Genomic DNA, 25938 nt, shown 5'->3' with positions numbered 1-25938 from the left:
GGCCTGTGCTCATGACTGGGCCGCCCTCTGCCCGGCACCCGCAGGGAACCGAGCTGCAGGGCACGGGCAGTGGGGCTGTCTGCGGGCACAGGGCCGCCGTGCCACGGTGGAGAGCCCAGCCGGCTTTGCCGCGGGAGCTGCTGCTCGAGAGGGAGGCTCTGTCCCGTCAGAGTTGAGTAGAGCACTCTGCCCTGCTTGTCTCCGTCTTCCCGGCGGTGGCTCTTGAGAAGGGAGCTTGTCTGGACTTGGGTAGCGGTGCGGGCATTGCAGACGGGCAGCCTCCGGCCCGGCCCAGCGGCTCCACCAGCTCACTTGTGTTCCTGTACCAGACTGGAAGCTTCCTCTGGGGCAGCTCCAAGTGCACACCTGGGGGGCCCCCAGTGAGCCCACACTCGCTTGTCCCGTCCCTTCCGCCATCCGCTGGCTCTCCTCAGCATGGCGGGGGGCCTGTCTGCAGAGGACGGGCCCAAGGCTTCCTTCAAGCCTGTTTTCCAGCAGCATCCCCGCCCTCCCCGCCCCCCAACAAGACCTTTCTTGCCTGCCGTTGCAGACCTGCTCATCCACCCGCCAGACCAGCCCCGTCGGCGCGCTGGGCTCCTTTCTGACCCGTCTGTGGTGTGAGCTGCCTGCCGCGGCTCTGCCGGGCCTGCATGTGTCTCCCCCGAGGACCCGGTCACGCGGCCACCTGGTGACAGAGGGGGGGCCCTTCCTCCACTCACGGTCACGGTGGGAGGACTTGGTGCTCCGGGCTCAGAGCCAGGGCGTTGCCGGAGGAGGGAAGCCACCGTCAGCCACGGTTCCACTCGGAGCCGACGTGTAAAAATGCTGTGTTCTCGCTGGAATTGATGCGCGACCGGGTGTGAGTCTGAGGTGTACGACGTGTGCACGTGGTACAGTGACCCCACAGTGCGGTCAGTTAGCACATCTGCCACCTGGCCAGAAAGTCTGTGGCACTTCCAACAAGTTCTCTTTTCCCTCGCCGGATTAGCAAACCGTTTCATGTCACACCACGGACACAGACGTGGCTGAATAAGTAAGTGATGCAGGGTCAGCATCGTGCTCAGACCCTGAGAGCATTTCCACAGACAGCTCATTGGTTTTCTTTTAACGTGAGTATCGTTGACGCCAGTGTTCCTGCAGTTTCAGGTGCACAACTCGGTGGCTTGACAAGTTTGTGTGTCACACATGCTGCCCCCACGGGCCACGTGGCCTGTGACGTTGCTCTTAGGGTGCCATCCAAAGAAAAGGATTCTTTTTAAAGCATTATTTGAGAGAGAGAGTGCGTGCGCCAGTGTGAGCGGTGTGGGGGAGGGGCAGAGGCAGAGGGAGAAGCAGGCCCCCCGCTGAGCAGAGAGCCTGCCGTGGGGCTCGATCCCGGGACGCTGGGATCGTGACCTGAGCCACCCGGGCGCCCTTGCACTCCTCAGTTTTTTATGTGGCATAAAATATTAAAGGCACATTTCTTAGCAGCTCTAATCCAAGCAACCTAATGATGGAAGAACTTGTAATTTTAAGGAATGGATTCAGTTGTTTGGACAATTCTGTATACTTGGGCTTTGAGGTTTAATGTTCGGTGCGTGATTAGTGAAGAAAACACAGAAGCCCAGTGAAGGCCCTGGAGCCCAGGAAGTGGCTGAGACTGTCTGTAGGGGAGCCGCGTGGACGCGGAGGGAGCCGCGTGGACGCGGAGGGAGCCGCGTGTCTGCAGGGGAGCCGCGTGGACGCGGAGGGAGCCGCGTGTCTGCAGGGGAGCCGCGTGGACGCGGAGGGAGCCGTGTGTCTGCAGGGGAGCCGCGTGGGCGCGGGCGAGCGTCAGCACCTGTGAGTGTGGCTCTTCTCCGGCCCCTCAGAACCTGCCACTTCCGCGTTTCCGAGTGACAGTGGACAGGAGGGGCGCCGGGCGGCGAGGTCAGCTGAGCCTGGTGATCTCAGGGTCACGGGACCGAGCCCCACCCCGGCTCCTCCTGCTCAGCCACCGTCTGCTTGAGATTCTCCCGCTGCCCTCCGCGAGCTCGTCCGCTCCCGCATGAATAGAGGAGAGGACAGAGTTACCTGCCGGTAGGTTTCTCGGCGCGTTTTCCTTGAAGTTTCTACAAGGTTTTTGGAGGATGAGGCCGCCGCATGCACTGCGGGGGACGGCAGCGTCAAGAGAAGCCTGTGCTCCCGTCCGAACTGGCCCCACCGGGCCTCCCGACGCGGCAGCTGTGAGCCGGTGTGGACCCGGCTCTGGGTGCCCTGCCGCCAGGAGTACTGGGGGGAGGCCCAGCGGGTGCTGGAGGCCGTGGCAGGCCGGGCTCGGACATCTCCGGGGCCTCTCCGGAAGCAGCCGTGAGCGGGGCCGTGGGACGGGCCTTGGTGCCGCGGTGCTGGGGGGCGCTGTGCACTGGCGGGAGCTAACACGGGCTCCGCAGGACGGGTGGGCAGGCTCGCAGGCCGTGGCGACACCGCGCGTGGAGGGGCAGTCCCGAGGGTAGGGCTCAGCAGCAGACCTGGGGTCCTGCGACGTGCCCAGAGGGCTGCGGTGGCCTGACAGGCAGCTTTGCTCGCTGGATGGTGCAGGCCGCGGTCCTTCATCCTCACAGACGCTCTGTGGAATGCCTAGCAGGGGCGAGTGCTCCCGGAGGAGGGGTGGGGTCGTCTGTCGCGGAGTCGTTCCTGCCGTGCGTGGGGCTGCAGACTCAGGGGCGGCCTCTCGTCTCCCCATAGCGGCCGCTGTCTGCACTGGGCTGCGGCACGGGAAGTGTGAACCTGAACGTGGCGTGTGGTTGGCCTTTTAGTCCTTTCTGTGTCGGTACCCGCTGCTCTGCTCCGTCGTTAGAACCTTAGCGAGACCTGTTTCTGGGGAACTGGTCCTTCTCCGTCCTAAGCCTCTTCACGTCTGCTTCCCCCGCAAAGGAGTTTTAATGCGCATTTACTTACTTACTCGCTTAAAAAAATTATTTATTTATTTATTTATTTGACAGACGGAGATCACAGGTAGGCAGAGAGGCAGGGAGAGAGGGTGGGGGAAGCAGGCTCCCCACTGAGCAGAGAGCCCGATGCGGGGCTCGATCCCAGGACCCTGAGATCTCGACCTGCGCCGAAGGCAGAGGCTCACCCCACGAGCCACCAGGCACCCCTGGCTGTGCTGTCGGTCCGTATTTCCCCGATGATGAGTGACGTTGAGCATCTTTTCATGTATTTCTTCGCCATCCAGACGTCTTCTTCGGAAAAGTGTCTCTTCCTGCCTTCTGTCCATTTCTTAACTGGTTTGTTTTTTGGGTGTTGAACTTGGGTTTCTTGGTTTTTGTTCTTGTTTTTGTGGGGTTTTTTTTCGATTACTTGGGCGAGAGCAGGCATGCAAGAGGGAGAGAGAACCGCCAGCAGACCCTGCACGGAGCCTGGAGCCCAATGTGGGGCTCGATCCGAGGACCCCGAGACCATGACACGGGCTGAAATCAAGGAGCGGACACCGAGCCGACCCAGCCACCCCCGCTTCATTGCTGCTTTCGTTCTTCCCTGTTTAAAGCACCTGTTAGTCTTTGTTCCACAGAGACGGACACAAGAACACGCCCCTTGAATGACCCTTCGTGTGCAGCGAGGGCCGCTCGGGTTACTTCGGACCCTGTGTCGGTCCTAACCTGGGGGCAGCTCTGGGGAAGCCACTTGGTTCCTTTGTCCGTGTCTTTGGGCAGGAGACCTGGCCAGTGTGTGTCCCAGAGTCCTGGTGCCGTGAAGGACCCGTTCCTGCGCTCACAGTCCCTGCATGTGTGCAGGGACTTGTCTGGGCATTGGGCGACCCTCTCCCTGCTGCCCGTGTCCGGGCCCTGCTGTAGGCAGCGAGGGCCAGAGTGGCGTGCAGCGGGTTGGGTGCTGTGTGCAGGCGCCTCTCCCCTAGGGAAGCCCAGGCCCCTGTGTGGGTCCCGACAGCCTCCTCAGAGCGCAGTGGCTGCCGTCCCAGGAGAGCTGGGGAGTCGCAGGGCGTCTCCATGACGGGGCCTGGGAAGTTGGCCCAAGGCCCTGTCCTGCGCCCCGCCCAGGCTTATGGAAGGGGTGGTAGGGGACGCTGTCTCTCATGCAGGCGCTGGTGGGGCGGCCGTCTCGGGGGGCTGCGCACACCGACATCCTCTTTCCAGCTGGTTTCCTAGTGGGGTCTGAAGGTCGCAGGGGGGTTGTTGAAGAATCTCGCGGAACCACAGAACTCGTTCTTGGGTTCAGAGGTTGTAGAGAGCTGTGTGTGCAGCCCTGGTGAGCGTTCCTGGGTGATGGGCCAGGGACTAGACGGATGAGTGGCTTCCGGCAGCTTTTCCTTCTTCCTGAGAGGCCCGTCCCGTTGCAGGCTCTGCTGCAGATGGTATGTGACGAGAGCCACCACATACTGGCCTTGTCCGAGCGCCACGGGCCACCCAGCACCCTGAGCAAGGGCGAGCCGAGTGCCCCCCTTGACTGCTTCCCGAGAGAGGGCTCCGGCCTTTTGGAGGCGGTGCCGGCTCTGCGGAGACATGCGACCCTAGCACTCCAAAAGGGAGAGAAGGTACGGGGCATTCCACCTGAGAGAGGGTAAGGTGTGGGCAAGGAGCACTTGGTGGCGGACGCTTGGCTAGATGAGTGGGATCAAGGGAAGGAGGGTGGTCAGCGCTGGGCACAGGGGCCTTGGTCCTGGCCAGCTGCCCTCTCAGTCATGTTTGCTGGCACATTCCAGGCCCCTTTAGGGCAGGAAAGGCCGTGGGAGGAGGACATGTGGTGGAGCTGGAGGTGGGTGACGGGGGCCGGGTATGGGGGCCAGGCCTGAGCCTGTGGGATCCCAGTGTCTGCTCTGTGACTGGGGAACCAGGGCAGCTGGGTGAAGGCCAGGTGCTGAGCCACACCCAAGGGACCTACCAACCACAGGGTGTGCAGGGAAGCAATACCCCCGTGCCAGGCCCAGGCCTGCTGGCGGACAAGGTAGCCAGCCAGCAGCACCCGCGCTGGGCCTGGCGTGGCGGTGGGAAAGGAGGAAGTTTGCCCACCGTTGGCCCAGTCTCACGTGCTCTCGCCTTAGGTCGTGTCTCCTCCGTCAGCAGGGTTGGCTTCGTGTGCCCCAGGGCGGTCGTGGGTGCACTGGTAGGGGCTCTTCCGGGGTAACCCGCAGGGTGTGTTCATAAGAACACCGAGCTTCTTGTCCCAATATTTTAGGAACCCCCCGACATGTGTCTTGACTGGAGAGGAGAATTTCTCCAGGTTGTGCAGGAGGCATTTGGAAAAGAGTGGGAGGTGCTGAGGGCCGAGTTGCAACCGCAGCCCTGCGCTCCTGACCCCGGGGACCACAACTCCGTGCTGCAGCGGCTGGAGAAGGTGGTCCAGGAGCAGGTGAGCGCGTGCCGTGATCCGGTTCCTGGATCCCCGCGGCGGAGAGGGTGATGGAATGGGTTCATGTGAATTTGACCTTGGAACGTGGCAGTGTCCACATCTGTAACACTGTTTAATCGCGATTTTGCCCAGTGCAGATGTCTGCACGTTTATTCTGCTTCTCGGTCTCTCTGTGTTCTGGAAGTAACTGGCCTTTTCCTAAAGACAGAGCAGCGCTAAGTATCCTGACCCAGGCCGTGAGCGCTGAGCCCGGGCGGGGAGGGTCAGAGAGCCAGAGGGGTCAGCACGGTCTCCACCGAGTCCCTTGGAGGTGAGGGCACCGGAGTCTAGAGGCAGGCCCATGGTAGGTCAAGTGGCCTGAGGCATGGACCTGCGGGGAGCCATGTGAGGTCAGAATGTCCCCTGGGGCCTCTGTTCCATACTACGTGTTTGTCACCGAACCCTCCTGCGAGCCTGTTCTTACTCTGTCAGGGACGAGGCTCCGTCCCCAGGCTCGTGCCCACGGAGCTGGAGGCACGAATTTGCGGAGGGTGGGCTGCTTGTGTGGAGCCTCCAGCACACTGCCAGGCCCGGCCTCCCCTGCCCTGGGGCGCGCTCCGTGCTCCCGTTTCTCCATTCAGGGGGTGCTCCTCCACAGGGCCGTCCAGTGGCCGAGTCTGTGACCCTGCTCCCCTCCTTTCCCATCTCTCGGGCCGTCTGCAGGAGAAGTCCTTGGAACGCCTCCGTCTGTCGGACAGGAGCCGCTTGCTGGCGGAGATCCAGGCCCTGCGCGCCCAGCTGCGCATGACGCACCTGCAGAACCAGGAGAAGCTGCAGCAGCTGTGCGGGGCGCTGACCAGCGCGGAGGCCCGCGGGAGCCGGCAGGAGCACCAGCTGCGCAGGCAGGGTGAGTGTCGCGCTTGCGTCTGCTGGGCCGGTGGGACACGGGGAGCCACGGCCCGGTCTCTCCAGGTCCCTGGGCACGGGGATCGTCAGCCTTGGCATTTCTCGGTTCACGGAACTGCCAGTGAGGGGACGGTGCAGGGCGCGGGGCGAGGCTTTGCCCAGGGTCCCGGCGGGCCGTGGGGGGCCTGCGTCGGTGTGAGCGCCGGGCGCCACGGGACCGTGCCTGGGATTCTCTGGGGCTTGTGCTGGCTTTAAACAGCCCATGTCACATTTCTGTGTTTAATTTTGGTTCTTCTGGGTTTTTTTTAATAGATGGTCACATCATCTCTGAATAAAAAACATTTTATTTTTTTTCCCGCCTGCCTCTTGTTATCAATCGCTCTGGTTAGGCCTTGAGCATTGGTGAGTGAGGGCAGGAGCAGGTCTGGCCACGGGGGCAGTGCCCCACCTCCTGCTCTGACACGTGGTGCCAGCTGTGGTCCTTGCCCACGCGTGCCGGCGGCTCTCAGGGCCCCTTCTCCTCCTGGTTCTGGGTGCTGAATGGCGGGCCAGAGCTGTCCACCATGTGGCCTTGCGTTTGCGTCGTGTTGCGTTGTCTTGGGAGCGTTTCTGGGCCGGGCTGCTGGTTTTTCTCTTCTGCATGCGTGAGGGGCTGTGGTTTTGTCTTCGGCTCTGGTGCTGGAGTTACGCCAGCCTCGTGGAGGGTGTGCAGGTGTCCCTTTCCTTCTGGGTTCCGGACGGGTCTACAGAGAACCAGGGCCATTTCCTCTCTAGGGTTTGGGGCAGTGACACTGTTGGGGTCAGGGCCGTCTCTGCTGGGGAGTGCACAGTGTAGGAGTCACAGGGAAGTGGTGATCCAGGATGACCAGGGGACGGCCCATCTCCGTCCTGAGCCTCCAGGCAGACCCCAGACCTGAGCCACTTGCCCTGGGGAGCCTTGTCCTGTCCGCTGGCCTGTGGGGTCACTCTGCCCATCCACCTCTAGGTGCCCCGAGGCCCGGGGGGTGTGGGGTGGAGGCCAGCGTCCCGGCTGTAGGCCTGGAAGTGTCGTTTTCCCCAAGAGTGAGTATGTCCCGTCCCTATACTGGTTTGTGTTTAATTTCTGAGGTCACAGGCACAGCTCGCCCTGGATTTGTGGGCGAGGCTGTCTCCTGTCCTCCGTGTCTTTCTCAGTGGAGCTACTGGCGTATAAGGTCGAGCAGGAGAAGCGGATAGCCAGTGACGTGCAGAAAACCCTGAAGGAAGAGCAGGAGAAAGCCGGCAGCACGCGGAAGCTCTTGGCAGTGGAGCAGACCGCCGTCCGAGACTTGAGAGCTGAGCTCCGCGAGTGCAAACAGGACAACGAGAGGCTGCTGGCGTCTCTCAGTGAGGCGCAGAAGGAGGTCCTGCAGCTAAGGTAGGGCCGCGGCCCTGCCCCACACGCGCCTCTGGGCCCCGGTCCCGTCCGTCCGCAGACTCTGTCGAGGGAGGCGCAGAGGCCTGGCAGGCGTCCACGCCCTTCCCTTGGTGTGGCCAGGGGAGGGCGGCCCTGGCGGGCTGCGGTTTGTGCTCAGGCTGTGATGGGGGCGCTGGGTGTGCGGGGGGGGGGGGCACCCAGCGCAGGCGCACATGCAGGGCGGATGAGGCCGCGGGCTCTGTCCCCGTCTCCCGCGCAGGTCCGTGCTGGACGGCAAGGAGAGCAGCCTGAAGGCTGCGCTGCAGGAGCTGGAGTGCGAGCGCGGGAAGGAGCGCGCCCTGCGGAGCCGGCTCGAGGAGCAGCGGCTACGGCACCTGCATGAGGAGGGCCAGAGCTCCAAGACCCTGGAGGTGCCTGGGCGGCGGGGCCCCTCTCGTCCTCTCCCCACGGCATGTGCCCGGCAGCCGGGCAGAACGACGGCATCTTCGTCGTGACCCACGGGTGCTAGGGTTGGACGGGCGGGACGGTGAGCCGAGCCGGGGTTGTGGCCTCCAGACTTTCCGCTGCGAGGCTCCGGCGGCGGTCGGCGGGACGGCTGTGTCCGTGGAGGTGGGGGGCGCGGCAGCCGCGGCAGAACAGCACCATCCTTCCCCTCGGGTCACCGCGTGCCGTCCACTCCCCGGCAGGAGCTGAGGACGGCCCTGGAGCAGCAGTGTGCCCAGAGCAGCCAGCTGCGTGTGGCCCTGGAGCACGAGCAGACGGCCGCGGACAACCTGCGGCGGGAGCTGCAGATCGAGGCCTCGCGCTGCGAGGCGCTGCTGGCGCAGGAGCAGGGCCAGCTGTGCGAGCTGCGACGCAGCCTGGAGGCCGAGAAGGGCCGCTCGCGGGAGCTGGCGGCCGCCCTGCGGCACGAGCGGCTGCTGACGGAGCAGCTGAGCCGCGGTGCCCGCGAGCCCCCCGCGCAGCACGCCCCGCCGCGGAGGCCGAGGGACGAGCGGGCGCGCGCACCGGAGCCGCAGGCCCGGCTGGAGCAGATGCAGCGGCGGCGGGCGGCGGAGCTGGAGCGGGACAAGGAGGTAAGGGCGGCGCACAGCCCTGGCGCGGAGCCGCCCCCGGCCCAGGAGCCACGGCTCAGAGCCGCGCGGCCGCCGGCGGGACTAGAGTGTGCACAGGCGAGGCCGGCCGCGCGGGAAGGACGCAAGGACGCGAGGAGGCGAGCGGAGACGGGGCCGGGCCGGGCCAACGCGGAGCTGCGGCCATCAGGAGACAAGGAGAAACGGGTGAGCGCGCGCCGGCCGCGTCGCTGCCCCGCTGCCCACCATGGGGCCGGGTCCCCCGCTCCTCCGTCCCGCTGGTCCGTCCGTCCGCCGCCCTCCGGTCGCCACCGCTCCGTGGCAGGTCTCTCGGGATCGTCTGGGCACTCGGGGGCTCACGTAGACTCTGCGGGCAGCTCTGGGGGGTGGTTCCTTTGGTGGTGTCAGCTCTGCGGAGGGTGAAGGAGGCGGTCCCTCCGCACAGCTAGGCCTGATCTTCGGGTGCTGCGGCTTCCAGGTGATGAGTGGGCGCCATCGTCCGGGTGTCCGCAGGTGTCAGCGATGTCTGGTGCTGTGGTCTGTGGACCCAGTTTCTTAATTGGACTTTGATCGTCCCCGCTGGCCCTCAGCAGTGCAGGTGGTTCTTACAACCTCAGACCTGCCCGTTACTCCCAGCTTCTTAACGTACGTGTAGTTTTCCACGCATGAGATCACGTCTCCTGCATGCCCACGGCGGCTTCTTCAGTCCCTGCGCAGGTGACTTTCCCACGGCCCCTGCCCGACCCGGGGCCACCATCACGGTCTCCCGCTGTCGCAGGAGGCTCTCTCTTCCTGGTTTGCTCAGCCCGCGTGTGCCGTGTCTTCAGTCGTGAGAGTTTGGATTACATTTTTGGTGTCTTGGAATTGATGTTTTTGCCCTTTATTCTGTTGACGTGGAGTTTCCTGTCTGTAGAGCTCGCTGTGCGTTCCCGGCCGAACCCCGCTCTGTGGTGCTTTTCTGTACGGCGCTGGCTCGGCCTGCCGCGTTTGGTTAGGGTTCTGCATCTGTATTCGTAGGGGACATTGGTTTTTTTCAAGTTGTGGTGTTTTTGACCTTGATACCTGGATGATTTTTGCCTCACAGGTTGGGAAGTGTTTCTATGTTTTGAATAAAATGTTACTTTTAGATACGTTTTATGTCAATCAGAAACCTTTGTTTCTGAGAAAATTGAACTCTGTGTCTTTGCACGGGTGGACACTTGTGTTGCTTTCTTAAAAAATGTTTTTTAAATATTTTTTTAAAAATATTTTTAAGCGTAATTTTTTTAAATTGTGAAAATCCAAATAAGTTTTTAAAAACACATGAGGAAAACCAGTAGCCTGGTCTTCTCCGTGGTTAGGCTGCCCTGAAATATTTGAGAAATGGATATGTTTCTGAAAACTAGATTTCTCTGTGTTACAAGGATAAGTCCGCTCCCCAAACGCCATGAGACTGGTTAGTTTGGGAAGTTCACGGCGGGTGTGATCAGTGCGTCGGACGGTTTGCTGAGACCCGGCTCACACCCGAGTTCACCAGCCTCGCTTCCGCGCGTCAGGGGTTTCAGAACCTTCGGAACCTTACGCCTGTCGCCACCACGCGTGTTAGTACACGTCCATCGCCCCACATGGAAGTCACACCGTTAGTGCTCAGCCCTGGCCTCCACGAGTCACCTTCCTGTGTGTGCGCCGGCCTGTGGTGCACGGTTCCTGGGAAGGAATCGGGCAGTGCGGGGCCTCCCTGTCCAGCTCCTTTCCCAGTGTTTCCAAGGCCCGTGTGTGTGCCGTGCTGAGGGACGCAGGCTTCACGGTCACGGTCGTGTTTACCGCACACCCACCCCGAAACACGGACTAGTTTGGAGGTGTTGCAAGGAGCGGGTGGTGTGTGCTGTGCGGACCCTGTGCTGCTCTGTGAAAGAGACGAGTCGAGTCACGCCCCAGGGTGGCCTTGCTGGCGCGGAGCCCCCGAATGTCTTCAGTATCTTGTGCACACGTGTGCGCGTGTGTGTGCGTGTGTGCGCGCACGTGTGTATGTGCACGTGTGTGTGCGCGTGCGCGTGTGTGCGCGTGTTTGCCTTTTCCCCCTGGGAAGCGTGTCTGTGGCCTCCACGTGCTTCTGAAGAACTTCCTCAAACCACCTCCAAAATCTTCAGCCAAACCCCTTAACTTTGATTTGTTTTTGCTTAAAAAAATGCAACAAAAATGTTTTTCAAGTTAATAAATTGTTCTTCACAGCATGTCGTGGAACGGAGTTTTCAGTAATTGACACAGCCCTTTGGGTGTTGTGGTCTGTAGACGGTTAGTTTGTCCCGGACTGTGGACTTCCTTCGGCGCGCGGTGGCCTCCCGAGGTGGTTGCTCGCGGTCGGTCCCGTCCCTTCCGCACACAGTAACTCTGTAGGTCCCTCGGTGTCTTGCTTTCCTCGCCTGGAAAATAGCCAAGTAGCGATGCCCCCGTCCTCACGACGCTGTTGTGTCGATCGAGCTGGCACCGTGGTCTGCGCCGCGTGGGCCACACGGCGGCGGGAGGCCTGGGCTGGGTTCCGGGCGACCCAGCTTCTACCGGACACACCGCCTCTCTGGCCCTTCCCGAGGCGTCCTCACCTGCGGAAGCTCCTCTAAAGCGGCCTTCTGTCATTTTTGGCTGCTGGGCGGGTTTCCGCCCGGTGACCAGCTCTGCGTCCCCGATGGGGGTGCAGATCCCCGTGCTGGGCTGGGAGCCGGGGGCTGTCCGGCCATGCCTGGCACCTCCGTGGTGAAGGGCATTTTGCAAGTGAGGCCGTTTCCACCAGGTGCACGTGGACCTTCCTCCGTGCCCGGCGGGTCCGTGTGTGGGTGTGTGTGGGCGTGGGCGCGGGCGCCCACGGTGGAAGCCGGGACTTGGGCCTGTGAGGACTCCTGTTTCCGTGTCCCGCCGCCCCCTGCGCGCGCTTGTAAAACCCCGACCGTTCTCAGAGGCGGCGATGAGGCCGTCCGCACCCACGCTGCGGAGCTTGGCTCTGCCTCTGGGTCGCTGCGCCCCGTGGAGGGTGTTGCTGTGCTGCCTGCACCACCCCCCCACCGTGACAGCTGGGCTTCAGGCTTCTGCTTTGGGAACAGGCATGTGAAGGACTTTCCTGTTGTTTTGCCACCAACAACAGCGAGAGCTGGAGCTGCAGCGCCAGCGAGACGAGCACAAGATCCAGCAGCTTCAGCGGACCGTGCAGGCCCTGGAGGCGAAGGAGGCGGCCCGCCAGGCCCCAGAGGCGGAGCGGCTGCAGGAGGAGCGGCTCGGCCTGGAGAAGGTCCGTCAGCAGCTGCTGTACGCCGCTGGGCTCCTGACCAGCTTCGTCAGCCGGATGGTGGACAGGTGAGCCCGTCCGGACAGGCTGTCCCCCGAGCCGAGCCGAGTGGGCGCTGCGGGCCGGGCTTTGGTTCCCGGTCCCCGTGTTAATGTGGATGGATTCCCACGGGTTTGATGGATTTCTGGGCTGGACCTTCCTGAAGGATGGCGACAGGACTGTGTGTGTGGGTGTGGCGGTGGAAGAGTAGAGCCCAGGTTTCTCTTAGATCTGGTCTCCTCATGTCCCTTTGCAACCAGTCCCCATCCCGAGGTTCTGGGCGGGGATACAGGCCCGGCCCACTGGGGCCCGCTGGGGTTGGGTGGTGCGGCAGATCCGCACGGTGTGTGCCTTGCCCACGGCCCTCAGGACCGTGGCTCACACAAGCAGGGTGCCCCTCTGTGTTTGAGGGCCCGAAGGGAGTGTTTCTCTGAACAAAAGAGTTGGCACTCGCCCTCTCCTGTCTGCACGGCTCCCCCGTCGGGAATCGGTTCAGTATGGAGAGCGCCGTGATCTCCGAGCCGCTTTCCTTCCAGACGGTGCTTGACACCCAGACCGGATGCCAGCGGAGAGCCGCGCTCGGGCAGTCTGTGGTCTGTGCTCAGCAGCCAGACGTCTCTGGGCCTCATGGACTGTGCGCACGAGGGCTGCGTCCCGTCCCTGCGGCCGCTGTGGGCAGAGGGTGATCCGAAGCGCACCTCCAGGGGCGGCGTCATGGCCTGCGCCAGCCCTTCCAGTGTCTCTCTGTGTTCACAGGACAATTAGCGACTGGACGTCCTCGAACGAGAAAGCCGTGACCTCCTTACTGCGCACGTTAGAGGAGCTCAAGTCTGAGCTGAGCACACCCGGTCCCTCCCAGGTGAGGGCGGCTCCCCTCGCCCTCCGCGTGGTTGCGCAGTCTGACACCCCCTCCCACAGGCATGACCTTGCCAAGTGCCCTGGTGCACCCTCCACCGGGCACTGGCTGGGCTGTGGTGCTCAGGGCAGGTGTCCCAGGGCCCCTGCGGACCCAGGCTGCTCCATGTACACCTGGGTTGAAAGCCTGAGCCAGAAGTGAGCTCCTGAGGGCCGAGTCCACGCTCCCTGGCAGCGGCGCCTGGAGGGTTCAGAAGCCCCGAGGCTGATGCAGGTTCTGGGTAGATGACCCTGTGAAATCCTGCCACGTCTCGTGAAGGTGGCACACATGTAGGCAGCAGGAGAGCGGACCGCGTGCCTGTGGGGCCGCCCGGGCCGTGTGGGGCGTGCTGTCTGAGGAGGCCGTGCCTGTGTCCGTGTCCCGAGTCCGCTGCAGGCTGCACGACTCCAGGTTTGGAGATAACAAACCTGTTTTAAGGGACGTGCGTGCTGGGCCCCTCCCGGACGAGCACACGGCATTCCCTGTTCCCCGTGTGTGCTGCTCACGGAGCTGGGAGCCGTCCGCGCGGGGTTCTGTCGCACGCTGGCTTTGTTAGTGCGGCCCAGCGCTGGGCGGCGTCTCGTGCACAGAGGCATGGCGATGTGAGTTAGGACTTGTTACCTTCAGTCCCATAGATGGAGACGTCTGCCCAGCCCCACAAGCTCCCACTGAACCCCGAACATGTATAAAACTGTGATTCGTGAAAGTAACCAACAGTAAAAAACACAGGTAGCAAGTACACTTTTTTTAACAAAGATTTTATTCACTTATTTGAGAGAGAGGGAGAGAGAGTGAGTGCTCACAAGCAGGGGGCGCGGCAGAGGGACGGGGAGAAGCAGGCGCCCTGCTGAGCAGTCCCCTCCCCGACGCGGGACTCCATCTCAGGACCTCGAGATCATGACCTGAGCCGCAGGCAGACGCGTCGCCGACTCAGCCCCCCAGGCTCTGCTCATAGATAACTTTTTTTTTTTTTTTAAAGATTTTATTTATTTATTTATTTATTTATTTATTAAAGATTTTATTTGTTTATTTGACAGACAGAGATCACAGGCAGGCAGAGAGAGAGGAGGAAGTAGGTTCCCCGCTGAGCAGAGAGCCCAATGCGGGGCTCGATCCCAGGACCCTGAGATCATGACCTGAGCCGAAGGCAGAGGCTTAACCCACTGAGCCCCCCAGGCGCCCTCATAGATACCTTTTAACAGACAGATTTGTTTACTAATTTGTTTTCTCCTTGTTAAGAGAAAGATGACAGCGGAGCTGCAGACCCAGCTGGTGGACGTCCTCCTGAAGGACAACGACTCCCTGACCACAGCCTTGCGCACGGTGACGCAGGAGAAGGCAGAGCTGTGCCGGGCGGTTTCGCAGCTGGAGAAGTCACTGAAGCAGCACCTGCTGCGGCGCGGTGTGTGCAGCGTACGTACGCACCTCCGTGTGGGATGCGGGCCGGCGGGGCTCCCTCCGGCCGGGGCCTCTGAGCCCCCCGCGTGCGCCCTCCAGCCCCGCATGCGCGCTGTTCCCAGACGCGAGCGCCTGCGTGGACACGCGTGAGATCACGTTCCCCGCCGGCTTGGGGCAGGAAATCTATTTCACTTTACCTGATCACATAGGTTGATAGACTTTATTCCTAGAAAGCCTAGTTTTTTTTTCTTTTATACTTAGATTCGTGTGTTTGTGATTTGCTTTTCTTTTTTTACAAAGAAAAAAAGGTTATTTTAAATTTTTCTTTTTAAGATTTTATTCATTTCACAAAGACTCAGCGAGAGCGGGAACGCAAGCAGGGGTAGTGGGGGAGGGAGAAGCAGGCTTCCTGCTGAGCAGGGAGCCTGATGTGGGGCGCGATCCTCTGTAGACACACTCCAAGCCCGTTGAATTGCACATTTTCAGAGCATAAAGCTCACGGGTGTGAATCACCTCTCAGTGAGGCCGTCATGAAGGTTTTAGGCGAGAATGGACATCTTGGCTCCTTGGGCCGCCGTACCTGCATTTGAATGTAGCGTCGTGGGATCTTCCCATCTGGGAACTCGCACGTCCGCTCATCTGTTTCTGTCTCCTAAACGCGTTGTCGCGTCTGTGTTCAGACCCTGAAAACGTGACATTGATACCCTAGATACTTCGTTTCTCGGGAGTGTTGTGAAAGGTGCTGCCCAGACCCTCTTGTGCTCCCGTTGCGCCTGGCTCACGCCTGGAAGCACATCCATACTCCCGGGTCCCCCTGGTGCTGGGACCCTTGCTGACAGCGCTTTTTAATCCCGTGAGCCCTTCCATAGGATTTCATGTGGACACAGTTCTGTCATCTGTGAACAGGGGTTTATTTTCTTTCCAGTGTGAATAGCTTTCATTTCCATCTCTTGGCGGTGGCACAGGCTGGACTTCCGGACGGGGTCGAGCAGGCCCGGTTCCCAGTCCTGGGGGCGGAGCTTCTATTTGTCAAGTGTTTGTGCAAAGGCCCTGCAGCTAAGGAAAGTTCCTTCTGAGTCTTAGTTTGCAAAGACTTTTTGTTTGTGAATGGGTGTTTAACTTTGTAATGCTTTCTTTTCATCTGTTGATGGGGGGATGTGTGTTTCCTTGTTTTCTCAGCTAACATAGTCTCTTACAGTGATTTCTGGATATGCGCTCCGAGTTCTGGTACCAGGGAAAGCCCCAGGCAGTCATGACATCTTACTGTTTTCACATGTTGTTGGGTTCAGTTTGCCCATATTTTGGGCAAATTGAGTGTTTTTGACTCTTGGTTCATGAGGGATGTTAATCTGGAGGGCTTTTTTGTTGTTTTGTTTTTGTTTTTAAAGATTTTATTTATTTGACAGACACAGGGAGAGAGGGAACACAAGCAGGGGGAGTGGGAGAGGGAGAAGCAGGCTCCCCACTGAGCGGGGAGCCCGACGCGGGGCTCGATCCCAGGACCCTGAGATCATGACCTGAGCCGAAGGCAGACGCTCAATGACTGAGCCACCCGGGTATCCCTGGAGAGTTTTGTTTTTTGTTTTTTTGTTTTTTTATTTTTTATTTTTTGGGGTATTGTCAAGTTTTGGCCTCATAAAATGAGTTGGAATGTGTTCCTTCCTCTTCTTAATTTCTGAAAAAGTTTCCTAGAGCTGGCATTTATTTCTTCCTTAAATACTTATAAATTCACCAGTGAAACCACCTGGGCCTAGTTATGGGTCTTCTAGGGAAGGTTTTTAGTGATGGACGTGGTGTTTCTGGTGCTGGTGGAGGGTCCCACAAAGGTCATTCCGATCTCCTGTAGCCTTACTGAGCTGCCTCCTCCTCGTCCTCGGTCCCCGCGAGGGGCACGTTGCTGTCTCTAAGTGGAATCAGGAATTTGTCTTCAAGCTCTGTCCAGGCTTGCTTTGTCTGTTGCGAGCTATGTCGGTGGGTAAGGTAAAGGGCCTCTGTACTTGGGAAGGAGGGTCGAGCCACTTGGCCAGGCCAGGACCTGCTTTCCTTGATGTGAGCTCTCACAGCTCCGTGTTTTAATCCTGATGAAAGCTGCAGTCAGCGCCGTTCACGGCCCTGTCCGCTTCTCTGGGACTTGTCAGAAGCGCTACGAGGTCCCTGTGGGACTAAGGCCCAGTCGCCAGGAGAACACTTTGATGTTCACAATGTTTCAGTGAACATTAACAAGGAAATCGGGAAACAGATTATTTCATTGAGGAGTAACTGACGTACGACACTAGTTTCAGGTGACCACATGGTGATGCGACACTTGCATCCATCATGAGCCCTCGACCACCGTGAGGCTGGTTCCCACCTGTCACCACAGACTTGTCACAGTGCTCTTGGCTGCTCCCTCTGCGGCGTCCGCCCCCTGGCCCTCCTCCCCTCTGACCACCAGCCAGTTTGCTCTGTTTCTGTGAGTCTGTTTTCTGCGTTTGTTTGGTTTGGCTTTTTAGATTCTGCATATGAGTGAGGTGATAGGGTATCGGTCTGTTTCTGTCTGACTCCTTTCACTTCATGTAATATCCTCGACGTCCGTCCCTGTTGTCAGAAGAAAAGCAAGACTTCCTCCTTCTGTAATGTCTGAGTCCTACTCTGTCGTGCTTATGACCCGCAGCTTCTCTATCCCCTCGTCTGTTGGTGGACGCCCAGGCTCTTCCCGCAGTCTGGCTGTCATTGAGGCTGCCAGAAACGTCAGGGTGCCTGTGTCCCTTTGAATCTGTATTTTAAGTTTCTTTGAGGTAAATACCCAGTAGTGCGATCGCTGGGTCGTAGGGCAGCTCTATTGTCAACTTTCTGAGGACCCTCCATGCTGCTCTCCAGAGTGGCTGCCCCAGCTTGGGTTCCACCAACAGTGAGGAGGCTCCCCTTCCTCCGCATCCTCGCCAGCACCTGTCGTTTCCTGACTGGTTCATTTTAGCCGTTCTGACCGGTGTGAGGTGGGATCTCACTGTGGTTTTGATTTGTATTTCCCTGATGCCGAGTGATGTGGAGCATTTTTTCAGGTGTCTGTTGGCCATTTATTTGTATTTTTTGGGAAAATGTCCAGGTTTTCTGCTCAATGGGTGGTTTTTTCATATTGAATCGTATACAGGTTTTTTAATGTATTTTTGGATGTTTACTTCCTATTGGCTGTATCATTTGTTTTGTTGACGGTTTCCTGCATAGAAGGTTTTTAGGCTGACGTAGTCCCACTTGTCAATTTTTGCTTTTGTTGTAGGAAATAAGTATTTATTTACTTCTGAGTATTTTATTTGAGAGAGTGAGCATGAATGCGATGGGGGCAGAGGGAGAGGGAGAAGCAGGCTCCCTGCTGAGCAGGTCCCCCCCCCCCAACCCCAACACGGGGCTCGATCCTAGAACCCTGGGATCATAATGTGAGCTGAAGGCAGACGCTTCACAGGCTGAGCGTGAACTTGTGGAACATTTCCTCCTTCATGTCTGAGATGGCTTTGATTCCTAGAGTCTCTTCCCACCAGGCTGTGTTTCAGGACCAGAAAACAGCATCTCGCCTTTTCCTCCTTCCTCACTAGGGCCTGTGGCAACCCTTCCGCAGGGTCACCTTGGACACAGGCTCATCCTCTCAGCTGCACCCTGGCGCTGGGGCTGGTGTGACCGGGTGACCTCCGATTCCTGTTCCACATGGTGGGACCAAGGTCACCATGCACACGGCCCAAGTGCTTGGAGCTCCCTCTGGTCATCAGTGTGGGCAGCCCCTCTGCTGTCCTCACTAGGGGTTCCTTATGCTCTGGAAACGACCACCCCACGGAGCTCTGGGCGTCCTCCGCGCACTGTGGTATCCAGGCCGTGCTACCCATGTTTGGGTGCTGCTTGCCATGACAGCCCCTCAGTGTCCACGGCGCCCACGTGGGGCCCCTGCTGAGGTTTCCAGGCCTGGGATTTGCCGGTCCCGCGATAGGACCGGGGACTCAGCCCTGTCAGGAGTCAGCCTCTCTAGGACCTGAGACTGTGCGTGTGTTCAACAGGCTTAATGCTTTGAATCTGGTGTTCTTTCACCAATATTTGGAGTTTGTTTTTAATAAAAATGTACCTTTTGTGCAGTCATAATTGGTATGCAGTAACCACCCCGAGTGTTGACGATCTGCTTGATAATACGTGACAGCTCTGCCTAGATGGACCCAGGACGGCCCACGACATGGCACTCAGGAGACGTGACCCTGACCCTGGGGTGGGGGTGCCGACTCTGCCCTCGGCCGTACTCGCGAGATGTTCTTCTGGTGGAGGAACTGTGCAGACGATGTCATCTGTGGTTTGTTACAGAGGCCGGACAAGTCTGTGTGGAAGCAGGATGGATCGGGCTCACAGAGCTCAGCACGACAGCCAGACCCAGCACTGCCCGCGCCGGCCGCACGCGAGGAGGCCAACAGCTGCAGTGTGCAAGTAAGGCCAGGCCTGGGCCGCGCTGGGCGTGTGCGGTGCCACCCACTTGGTGCCCCTTATCCATCTCTAAGACTTTGTATTTCTGGGGTGCCTGGGGAGCGCCGTCGGTTGAGTGTCCAACTCTTGATTTCAGCTCAGGCCATGATCTTGGGGTCGTGGGATTGACCCCGTGGTAGGCTCCGTGCTCAGCAGGGAGTGGCTTGGGATGCTCTCTCCCTCTCCTGCCTCTTCCCCTGCTCGCTCACTCATACTCTTAAAAAGGAAAAGGCCTTTATGTTCCTAGAGCAGCGTAGGGTTGACAGCAGAGTCGGAGCGAAGGTGTGGAGAGCGCCGGTGCGTTCTTGCCCCCGTGTTGATGGCCCACTCCTGCGCGAGCACCGACGGGTCATCACCCCGAGTCCACAGGCAACGTCGGGGTTCACTCTCGGTGGAGTGCGTTCTGTGGGTCTCCGTTGTAGCCGCACAAGCACTGTCGTGACAGTGGGGCTCTCCTTTGCCTGAGCACAGGTGCGGACACGTGTACGCGCGCGCCTGTTTGCAGTCGGGAGATGTGGAGCCGTCACAGACGAGAGCAGTGACAGCAGATGCACTTGCCCCTGCGGTGTCATTCCACACGAGTACTTTGTGTCTGTGCGCACGAGTTCAGGGCGTCCGACTTGGGGTCGCGTTAGGTCATCACAGTCTGAAAACACCCCAGACTGGGGATTCGCTGGTCAGCGTGTTTGTCTCTGTGGTACGAGCTCTGAGGCCTCTCTAGAAGGAAACTGTGTGTTAGAGTAACAGGGTTTGTGGGTACGCCTCTGGGTAGGGCTTCAGGGGTTTCCCACAGCCCCCGAGGCGTCCCATGGGCCTGAGGATGAGACCCCATCCCGCCCCAGGAGTGCACCTCACCTCGTGGTCAGATTCTTGGGGCCTTTGGGGGCTCCTGTGAGGCTTGGAAAGGATGTCTGATCTGTCATTTGTCAAAGCGCCCGGCAAGGCTGCCCCTGGTGACAGATGTCCTGCAGGGCTGGCTTCTGTAACAATGTAACAGTTTGCTGAACAGAGAAGCAGGGTTTTTCCAGTTTGACTTTTTTGAAAATGTATTTATTTATCTTTTTAAGTCCTCCCTATGCCCCACGTGGGGCTTGAACTCACAAGCCCAAGATCCTGAGGCACCCGCTCCGCTGACTGAGCCGGCCAGGCGCCGTCTGCTTCTCTCTGACACCCGGCGGTGCAAACACGTGGTGCACGTGGCGGAAGGTGTCTTTGTTCCCTGATCGCTTGACTTCATTTTCTCTCAGGTGGAGAAGTTGTACCTGCATTACTTGAGAGCAGAAAGCTTCAGGAAAGCTCTGATTTATCAAAAGAAGTATCTTCTGCTATTGATTGGCGGATTCCAGGACTCTGAACAGGAAACGCTGTCCATGATCGCTCATTTGGGAGTATTTCCTTCCAAAGCAGATAAGAAAATTACACCCTCTCGCCCTTTTACGAAGTTTCGGACTGCCGTCAGGGTGGTGATCGCGATACTAAGGTAGCACTGGGGCCCCTGCCGCCGCTGCGTCCCAGGGAAGGAGCGTGCAGGGGCTCGGGCTGTGTCCGTGAATGTGCCCCCTTCTGAGCGACACTTGCCTCCAGGAGACCGTGTGCAGAGCTGTCACTCTCCTTCTGACACTGGGGTTCAGGGAGACCTTCTTGTCACCCAGCAACACCTCGCCCCACGATGGGCCTCATGCTGGGACTCCTCTGACACCAGGCATAGCTGATAAGAGTTTGAAACCGCATTCATGGCTCACATTCTCTGTCCCTGTATTTCCGTGAAAGGGGCCGGGTCCACCAGAGCATGTGACCCATGTGGGGCAGTGGCTGTGTGTGGTGTTGTCATCCTGGCTACAAGCCCACTCCCCGGGGGAGGTCAAGGCCTGGGGGTCCCGCCAGTCTCAGGCACCACTCGGGGTCCCAGGTGTTGACACAGGCTTGTTTTGGGAGCAGGTATGTGAGTCTCTGGTGTGACTGGGAATTTTGACCTGTTTAGAATTAGCAGTGATGAAAATCCATTTTATAATTTTAAGATTTGCTGAATTTCCACAAATGTTTGTCCCACTAACAATTGTTAGTGCGATGTCTGCCGTGGGAAGCCCGAGAGGTGCCTTCCTCATCCCCTACCCGTCGTCGTCATCTGTGTGGGCCAAACGCCCAGCGCAGCAGCCGGGTGGGCTGGCTTCCCTGGCTTCTCCCGACCGCGCTGCAGAGCCCTGCCCCCGCAGAGACCCAGCACCCGGCCAGACGGCTCCAGCAGGGGTGGGGGCTGCCTGGCCTCCTCGCTCTCTTGCTCTCAGCCCTCAGCCTCAGGGCACTTGGTCCCCTCATCTCTGAGTTTTGACCACACACCGCCCAGCCATCACCTGTTTATCCATCCTTCTGTTCTGCGTGTTTGGAGAGAAGGCCCCGGGCCAGGGCGCCTGGTGGGTGCGATGCGGGCAGGTGACCAGGCCCAGGCCCTGCCTTCAGCCTTCCTGCCAAGGGGCAGAGCATTTCCAGCAGCTGTGGTTTTGATGCACATCAGAAGGCGCTATCTGGGAGGGCACACGGTCAGAGGCAGCGGTGTCTAGAAGGAGCAGCTGGTAGGAAGGCCAGAAGGGTGTCTGCTGAGCCACGAAGGGGCCGTCCCAGGAGGGGCCAGGAGCCCCGCAGCGGTGCACCTCTGGGGGCCGACCTCCGGCGCTCCTCACCCTGACAGTCCTGCTCTCCATCTGACCGAGAACGCCTGAGGGCAGAGGCCTCTGTCTTTGCTCCTCTTGCCCTGAGTCATCGAGTGGTGTTCGCGGTGTCAGGGAGCAGGTGTTGCGGGGTTTTGAACTGAGTCTGTGGGACCCCAGGCTGGTGGGTGTCAGGGTGGCGCCACAGACAGCAGGGGCCCGCCCAGGTCTGATCCCAGGTGTCGGTCATGCCTGGACTCTCATTGCTCTTTCCACAACGGTTTTGCTCTAGTTGCCGATGTTCTGTGTCCTTTCTTTCCTTTGTAGGTTACGTTTCTTGGTTAAGAAGTGGCAAGAGGTAGATCGGAAAGGAGCCATCGTGCCAGGCCGAGCACCCCGTCCAGGTGGGAGCCCAGTAAAGCACGCAGGAAGCCCCGGAGCATGGTGGCTTGTGGAGGCGGGTGGTTTCAGTGCTGGGAAGCGTGGTGCACACCAGCTACAGCAGGACCGGTGTGGAGGTGCTGGAGGTAGAGGCGAGTAACTCCCCCGAATTAGACGTCGGCTGCTGGGCTACGTCTCTGCTTTTTGAGAGCAGGCCTCCCGCGGGCCCTGCCCCAGAGTAACCGTGTGCAGAGAACCCCGCCTCGCAGGGGGACGCGCCCCCCGGTCCTGCAGGGAGGGCTTTGGGCATCTGGAGGGGAGGCGGCCAGACCCTCCACAGCTGGCCTCCCCCGGCCACCGATGGGTACTTGGGCCCTCGGGCCTTAAGGAGGGTTTGTTCCCCTACCAGGTACACGTGGTGGTCTCGGTTCAGCTTCTCCCTTCTCCAGAGCCCCCTCCTCAAAGCCAGGATGGGGGGAGCGCCCCTCTGGCTCCACAAGGTCACAGAGGGCTCCCCTGGGGTCAGGTCAGCCCACCAGGGGCACAATACAAGTGATCAAACCTACGTTTTCTCTAGAGCTTTTTAAAACGTAATTTTTATAAATCGGGTATTTTAAATGTTTTCAAATTGCCATACAGACTCTTAGAAGTTCGTAAATTTTAAATTTTGGTAGAGGGGCCTTCCTGCTAAAAGGCTTTCGTCTCTTTTCCTAACCCCTCTGTTGTTCAACGGTGGCTGGGGCAGGAGTCCCGGTTCCACGCCAGCAGCCTCCACCCAAAACCAGCACGTCCCCGCCAACCCGGGACGCGTCCTCCAGCCACGCCGGGGACTGTGCGCCCAAGGCCTCCCCACGCAGGAGGGAAAGGTGAGTGGGCTTCTGGGCCGCGTTTCCGGCGTAGGTGGGCCTGCGGGCAAGCTCCGTGCGCGGGGCGGCTCCCCAGACGAGCCGTGCTCACCAAGGCCTGCGTGGGCTTGAGCTCATCTCCTCTCTGTGCCATTTGGGGTTTCTGCACACGTGATGTCACCTCCCTGCGTACCACTTGGCTGTTGAGATGTTACCGTAGCAGTGTTCCCACGCGGAGGGCCAGTGGTTGGACGGTGGAATGCAAGTTGTTTCCATGTTACCGCGAGCGGGCGGAGCCGTGACTGTGCCGACCGGGTGGGGAGGGGTTGTGGCCGTGGCTTCCCCTCCGGGTGTTACCGTGCAGGGGGGCCTGGGTTTCGTTTCCGCAGAGCAAACCATGGGAACGCCTACCTCAGGCACCAAGATGCCTCTGCTCACGGGCCCTGTGTTCCCTTCTCTCAGCCATGACGGTGCCAGATCTGTAATGCAGCCAAGTTCAGTCTGTGCGCGGTTGTCCGCACATCCAGGGTCCCCCGTTTCTCTGCGCGCGCTTTCCGCAGCATGGTCCCGTGACTGGACGGGGAGGACGTGCCGGCGTGTGTGCCTCCAGCCCTTGCCTCTGGCTGACGGGGGCTTCTCCGCACACTGCTCGTCTCTGGTGGGGCCATCCTGACAGGACAGACAGGACGTACGTGCGACAGGACGTACGCCCGGGTGCAGACACGCGCCCCAGCTCGCCACCAGCTCGGCGTGCGGCTGACTTCCTATCGCCTGCTGGTGTCGTCCCACCGACGCGCGGGGCTCCTCGGGGAGATGTGCTTTGGAAGCTCTGGCTTTGGACTGGCCTCAAGCAAGGCAAGGCGTGCGCAGGACTCGGGGCCCCGTGTGGGGAAGGAAGGCAGAGACGCCCTGTGGCTGTGGCACCCCTGGGGTCTGGGTTGGTGATGGTTACGGAGAGTCCGCGCCAGCCAACGGCTGTCCTGTGTGGATGGTGCGAGGGCGAGTGAGACAGCCCGAAGGAGCGTGAGGGTCGCAGAGCAGAGGCCCGGGAGGAACGGTGCTGTGAGAGACTGGATCGGGCAGGTCGTGCCCTGGGCGAAGGGGACGGTATGGGATGATCAGGGAAAGGCCAGTGGGTAGTTGGGTCACCCGCAAGGCACCTGGTGGGGGGGATGGTTCTGAGGGACAGGGCGGCACAATCCAGTTGAGGTGACACATTTATACTTGAAAATTTTGTAAGTACAAAAAAATTTTTGTGAATAAAGTAACATATCTTGGGGCACCTGGATGGTTTAGTCGTTAAATGTCCAACTCTTGCTTTCTGCTCAGGTCATGATCTCAAGGTCATGAGTTCGAGACCTGCATCAGATTCGATGCTCCACATGGAGTCTGCTTGGGATTCTGTTTCCCTCTACCTGTAGCCTGATGGGTCCCCATACTCTCTTTCTCTCTTACGTAAATAAGTCTTTTTTTTTTTTTTTTTTTAAGATTTTACTTATTTATTTGACAGAGATCACAAGCAGGCAGAGAGGCAGAGAGAGAGAGGAGGAAGCAGGCTCCCCGCTGAGCAGAGAGCCCGATGCGAGCCCGATGCGGGGCTCGATCCCAGGACCCTGGGATCATGACCTGAGCTGAAGGCAGAGGCTTCAACCCACTGAGCCACCCAGGTGCCCCTAAATAAGTCTTTTTAAATAATAAAATAATATACAATAATTTTTATTCATTTTAACTCAGACGTTTTATAGAAGTTGGTTTTGTTTGTTTTTAAAGATTTTATCTATTTATTTGCGAGAGTGAGTGAGCACAAGAGAGCATGAGCGGGAAGAGAGGGAGAGAGAGAAGCAGGCTCCCCGCTGAGCAGGGAGCCCGACGGTGGGGCTGGACCTCAGGACGCCAGGATCATGACCTGAGCTGGAGGCAGACGTTTCACCGACTGAGCCACCCAGGCGCCCCCGAGAAGTTGGTTTTCAAAGCGTTACATGACACTTTCAAACCGCGCCCGGGCTTGGGGGCGCCCGGCTGGCCCCGTTGGTGGCGTGTGCGGCTCTTGATCTCAGGGTCGGGCTCGAGCCTCACGGTGGGCGGAGAGAGGACATGCCTACGTACGCGCACACAGAAACACACACGCTTTACTCTCTGATTTTGGGGTGCAGCCGGCGTCTGAAGGAAACGGCCTTGTGGCCCCCGTCCCCACTGTCTGCTGCTGCCTGCGTTCACCGTCGCTTGAGTTTCACTGTTCCTTGGTGTGTCTGTGTGTTTGTTTGAAGATCCACTCCGTCCCCGGATTCAAGATCCGAAAGATCCCTGACTGCTTCTCAGGACCCCGAACATTCCTTGACGGAATTTATTCATCATTTGGAGATGGTCCAGCAGAGACTGGGTGGGGCGCCACCAGGTAACGAGTTCTCTCTCTCCGTGAGACGCGGTACCCGAGGCACGCACAGTCCCGTGGTGGAGGCTGAGTGAGCCTCAGTCTTGTCACCAGCCGCCGTCAGTAGCCTCAGGACGGTCGCGAGTGGAGGCGCCTCAGACGGGTGCTTGGTAGGAAGGGCACCGTTCACTCCTTCCCTCACGCACTCGGGCCGCAGCGACCCTGCTCCGGCCGGCACGTGGTCTATCTGGGTTACTTCACCACCCCTGAGACCGTGGTGCACCTCAGTTGTCTTCTTTACCAGAGATGAGCCTAATTCAGGGGCACGGTTTAAAAATTTTGAAATTTTTCTTAAAAGACACAGGAAGACTTCTAATGAATTGCTGTGTCATTTTTATTTATTTTTAGATTCTGCTTCAAAGAAGTCCTGCCGCCAGAAGATTAAACAATGAATAAAATCCTGTGGCTCTTACCACGACAATTCCATTTGAGGAAAAGATTTGTTTTTTCCCTTTTCTCAAGAAAGACTCGTGGTGTGGCGTGGTGTGGCGTGGCGTGGCGTGGCGTGGCCTGCGCTCGGTGCCTGAGATGCCAGCCCCAAGAGCCGCTCACTGGGCGTCCCCACCTCCCTGCAGTGCTGGAGAGCCCAGTGGAGTATGTTCTGTGTAACTGCCGTGTGTTTTAGCTCCTTAGCTTCCGAAGGTGACGTGCGTGCCCGTGGGTGACTGGCACCCGTCCTGCTCCGTGTGTGTGGCCAGAGCTGCCCAGCGGGCCTCCTCGTTGTTGATTTTCTTAAAGTGTACAGATGGGAACTCGGTTTAAAAACAAAAACACCCCAAGAACAAAAAGAATAAAATCAAGCACTGTTTTATTTGTGAATGGCCCTTGTGTTGTTTTTTAGTTCTATCCGATTTGCCTCATCATTGGTGGAAAACCCGAACAGACTTAGAATT

The 25938-nt window shown here is 59.1% G+C and overlaps 1 protein-coding gene across 1 annotated transcript in view; it reads left to right on the top strand.

Annotated features, from left to right (window-relative positions):
* Positions 1–25502, top strand: part of PCNT (pericentrin) — a 113399-nt gene extending 87897 nt beyond the window's left edge. Inside the window, exons 38-52 of the mRNA XM_032865506.1 lie at positions 4319–4513; positions 5155–5328; positions 6031–6214; positions 7387–7609; positions 7869–8019; positions 8296–8889; positions 11798–12006; positions 12734–12836; positions 14112–14285; positions 18588–18707; positions 19991–20223; positions 21716–21792; positions 22500–22635; positions 24882–25009; positions 25394–25502. Of these exons, the coding sequence (XP_032721397.1) occupies positions 4319–4513; positions 5155–5328; positions 6031–6214; positions 7387–7609; positions 7869–8019; positions 8296–8889; positions 11798–12006; positions 12734–12836; positions 14112–14285; positions 18588–18707; positions 19991–20223; positions 21716–21792; positions 22500–22635; positions 24882–25009; positions 25394–25437 (2745 nt within the window). The 3' untranslated portion in view covers positions 25438–25502. The remainder of the gene's footprint in view (positions 1–4318; positions 4514–5154; positions 5329–6030; positions 6215–7386; positions 7610–7868; positions 8020–8295; positions 8890–11797; positions 12007–12733; positions 12837–14111; positions 14286–18587; positions 18708–19990; positions 20224–21715; positions 21793–22499; positions 22636–24881; positions 25010–25393) is intronic.
* Positions 25503–25938: the final 436 nt, after the last annotated feature.

Source organism: Lontra canadensis, unplaced genomic scaffold (assembly GCF_010015895.1).
Source record: "Lontra canadensis isolate GAN:19392208 unplaced genomic scaffold, GSC_riverotter_1.0 scaffold29, whole genome shotgun sequence".
Classification (NCBI taxonomy): Eukaryota; Metazoa; Chordata; class Mammalia; order Carnivora; family Mustelidae; genus Lontra; species Lontra canadensis.
Note: the sequence above shows the minus strand (reverse complement) of the source record. Positions and strands in the feature narration are given on the sequence as shown.